At 36.4% G+C, this 3,479-nt stretch overlaps 1 protein-coding gene across 2 annotated transcripts; it reads left to right on the top strand.

The window, feature by feature from the left end:
* The first annotated feature begins 212 nt into the window (after positions 1-212).
* On the top strand, positions 213-2,697 carry ARPC2B (actin-related protein C2B). Of its 2 annotated transcripts, none has more exons than XM_079077925.1 (9): positions 213-342; positions 750-816; positions 1,075-1,282; positions 1,351-1,517; positions 1,605-1,682; positions 1,757-1,889; positions 1,978-2,069; positions 2,159-2,273; positions 2,339-2,697. In XM_079077925.1, the coding sequence occupies exons 1-9, from the start codon at positions 284-286 to the stop codon at positions 2,530-2,532; spliced, it is 1,113 nt and encodes a 370-aa protein (XP_078934051.1). In that variant the 5' UTR covers positions 213-283; the 3' UTR covers positions 2,533-2,697. The 2 variants fall into 2 exon arrangements, with proteins under 2 accessions (XP_078934051.1, XP_078934056.1); XM_079077930.1 differs by having other exon boundaries at positions 233-680.
* Positions 2,698-3,479: the final 782 nt, after the last annotated feature.

Raw genomic sequence — 3,479 nt, 5'->3', positions numbered from 1 at the left:
TTAAAAATCTTTAATAAAACCCAAAAATGTTATGAAATTGTATTATTTTGTCTCAATAGTGATGCTTCCGTTAGTTGTTAGATATGTACCCACCACCCACCCCTAGTGCACTAAAGATGATATAGATAGAGACTGTATATATTGCTTCAAAGCTCACCAAACATGATTGCAAAAAGGACTTCATTTTTACTCAAACTCCCTATTACTCAACTGTAAAATAAAACATGCTACATTACTTAGTTTTCCTCTTTCCACACACAAGAAGATCAAAACAACCAAAAGAATGGCTTTTTTCGAGAGGGCATCACCCGCATTGAAGCACATTTTGCTCCAACTCTATAGGTAATACTATCACTGTTATTTTATCTCATATGCATTTTCATGAACCTTTCAAAAAACACGTAAAATTTAACATCATGATCAATGGTTGTTTATTAAACTTCCATGTAACGTATAGATACTGGCAGGTGCTTGTGAGCTGCCAATAATTTTTATTATGATTTTAAGTTGATTCAGAAACTGTCATTGAGTCGGTCTGTCATTTTAGCATCGGAGTGTTACCAATCGTGTAGGGTGTAGGGCTAGATACCTCTAACCATTTGGTAGACAAATTTTAGTGCTTTGTATGTAGGTTTTCCAACCATGGTGGTGCACTAAAAGTGTGCGGGACTTTGATAAATGTAGGTCCTTAATGTCGGTTTTATACAAATCAAAAGCTAAAACAAACTAACTTATTTCTTTCACGACAGGGATGATAAGCCTTTTGCAGTCGATCACCACTTGCACGAATTCGGATCATTGCAATACCACATTCAGGTAAAAATGATAAACTTTGTAATGTGTTTGATATGTATTTAATTATGATTATTAGTATGACTATCGCTATTACAATTTTATATTATATTTGACATGTATGTGACTATGATTATGACTATGACACTATGAATTCTCCCATTGAAAAATATGGACATATACACACTTATCAAGTGAAAAATAAATAAATACCCTCTTGTTCACTCTTACAAAAAATTAACCCTAATTCTTCACATAACATGAGGTTTATCTTTTTATCAGTCGTATGCTTCAGAACCACATCATGCTTACCTCTCTGTTTCAACTCCTCTTCTATCCACCGGCTCTTCGATCTTATGTGAGCTTCCTTCTTCCACCATGGAAACAGTAACACGAATTTGCCCTGAAGTTGTGGAGATCGTTGATCCACCACGAACAGGATATCAGCTGACTCTTAAGCTCAGTTTCGCTAAAATTCCAAGAAAAAAAGGTAAATTATGCTACAATCGATCGTTTTGTCACTGTAAAAGCCCTAGAACCAGTCGTTTTGTGATCTAGATGCAGCGAAGATTATTACAGAGATTGCATCGGTGCACACGGTGATACTGAGCTCTCAGCTACGAGAATTGTTGGAGAATGTTAATGATCAGGAGATAACTCAGGGGACATACAAACCGATCAAACTTGTGTATCATCAACGGGAGCCTTTCTACGTCGTTAAACAGGTAATGTTAGGGTTTTTTAGGGAACAAATCTCGAAAACTTCACACTTCACACTTCGGATTTTCAAATTTGATTCATGTGTTTGGCAGCCGGAAAAGTTGACGGCTGTTTTCCCGATTCGGATAAAAGAGGATTCAGATGTGGTTATCGCAAAGGCGTTCTTTCAGGTTCGAATTCCGTTAGTTGCTGTTAGTATCTATGATTTATCTCATTGTTTTGAGGTTTTGAATTCGTTTGACAGGAGCTAGTGGACGTCGGAAGTTCAGGAAGATTTGCCAAGGCACCAGCTTGCTACTGGTCGGCGATTCCACCGGCGGAGTTGAGGGGAGAATCTATGCAAGATTTGAGCACGAATGGAGGGTTCGTCTCATTTGGTATCATTTATCAACCAAACTCGATTTAAACATTTTCGATCACACAATTTCACAATTTTTAAACCACGAATTCTGTTCATATCTGCAGAAATCATGGCACGACATGTTGAAGGGAAGAAACTCGAGAAGACTGTATGGAATCTGCTCAATTTCAATGCGTTGGTGAAATATCATGTAAAGGTAACATCAGAGTTATTATTAACACTAACTCACTAAGCACACAGATTTGCAGACATTAATGGTGTCATGGTGATATGATTCTGAAACAGTGCACTAAAGGGTTTGTGCAACGAAGAATGAGAAGTCGTTTGGATAGCTTGGTTGAGGCTCTGCAACATACGAGCATGAAAGAAGATGAAGATGAACATATTGGAAAAGTTAAAGGTATTATTGATAAACGATCATTGATCTTTGACTAATTTTGACCATTTGTTCAAATCCTGATGCAGGACGTACACGTGTGAAGAAAGTGATGAGGTTTATGAGATGTAAGGTTGTTATGAGAAGATGGAATTTGAAGAAACAGATTAAGAGAATACGATCGAGAATAAGAATCCATGGATTTGGAAAGTTTCAAAGACGTTGGTTGAAACTTCCAAGTTTCTCTTCTGTAATGAGATATCACAAGCTAGAAAAGTCTTGATCAATAAAATTTATAGAGAAAATGAATTAGGAGGATAACAATGTTTTTGTTGTTAAAAAATGGCATTGAACCTATTGCTTCATTTTTTCTTTTTGTGTATTACACCATTAATGTTGTTATAACCGTTTAGAAATAATCCATTTTACCGGTTTCTTCCTGTTAAAAGGACTATTTGTAAATGGTTAAAATAACCTTAATGGTGTAATTCGTACAAAAAATACATAGAGACCTAAAATGGACAAACAGGAAACATTATTACCATCCTAAGATTTTTAGTATTTATTATTTTGAATATATATTTTTAAGATTTTTAGTATTTATTTTTATACGTGTATTTCATATAAAGTTGTTGAAATTAAAAAGAATAAAAAGTAGAAAGGTTTGGATTGGATTGGATTGGATTTTGTAACCACATCATCATGAACACCATGAACACCAACTCAACAATCAGGCGTTCCATATGAACCGTTGGTCTAGAATCCACCCAATCCACTATATCACGGATAGATGAAAACACAGGAAGGGACAAAACGGTTCCACCTAGTAGGCATACTACCCATAGGAAGCGTCATATCATTAACCCAATTCTGTGCTGATTTAACAATAAGGATACCCGACGATTCAAGCTCCCAAGACCACTTATCCGACATTTCTCCTATGCGAATAGGATTTAATATCTCCACAAGATAATCAAATTGGGTCGATTCAACACTCCTCTAATCCCCCGACGCCAATGAAAATTTCATCCCCCCGAATCTCATTATTCACTTACTCGAGCATCTTGATTAAAAGCCAAAGCAAAGAACCTCCCGAACCGCTCCCTAAGAGGAATATCCAAGCACCAAACATCCTTCTAGAACCTCGTTTGAGTCCCATCCCCCACCACTCTATACATAGAATTAGAAGGAATACAACCATTCCCATGGAGATGATTAATGGATCCTACA

The sequence above is a fragment of the Lactuca virosa genome, chromosome 1 (assembly GCF_052849685.1).
Source record: "Lactuca virosa cultivar CGN04683 chromosome 1, Lactuca_virosa_CGN04683_v6, whole genome shotgun sequence".
Lineage (NCBI taxonomy): Eukaryota > Viridiplantae > Streptophyta > Magnoliopsida > Asterales > Asteraceae > Lactuca > Lactuca virosa.
The sequence above is the reverse complement of the archived record's forward strand: the minus strand, read 5'-3'. Positions and strand labels throughout refer to the sequence as shown.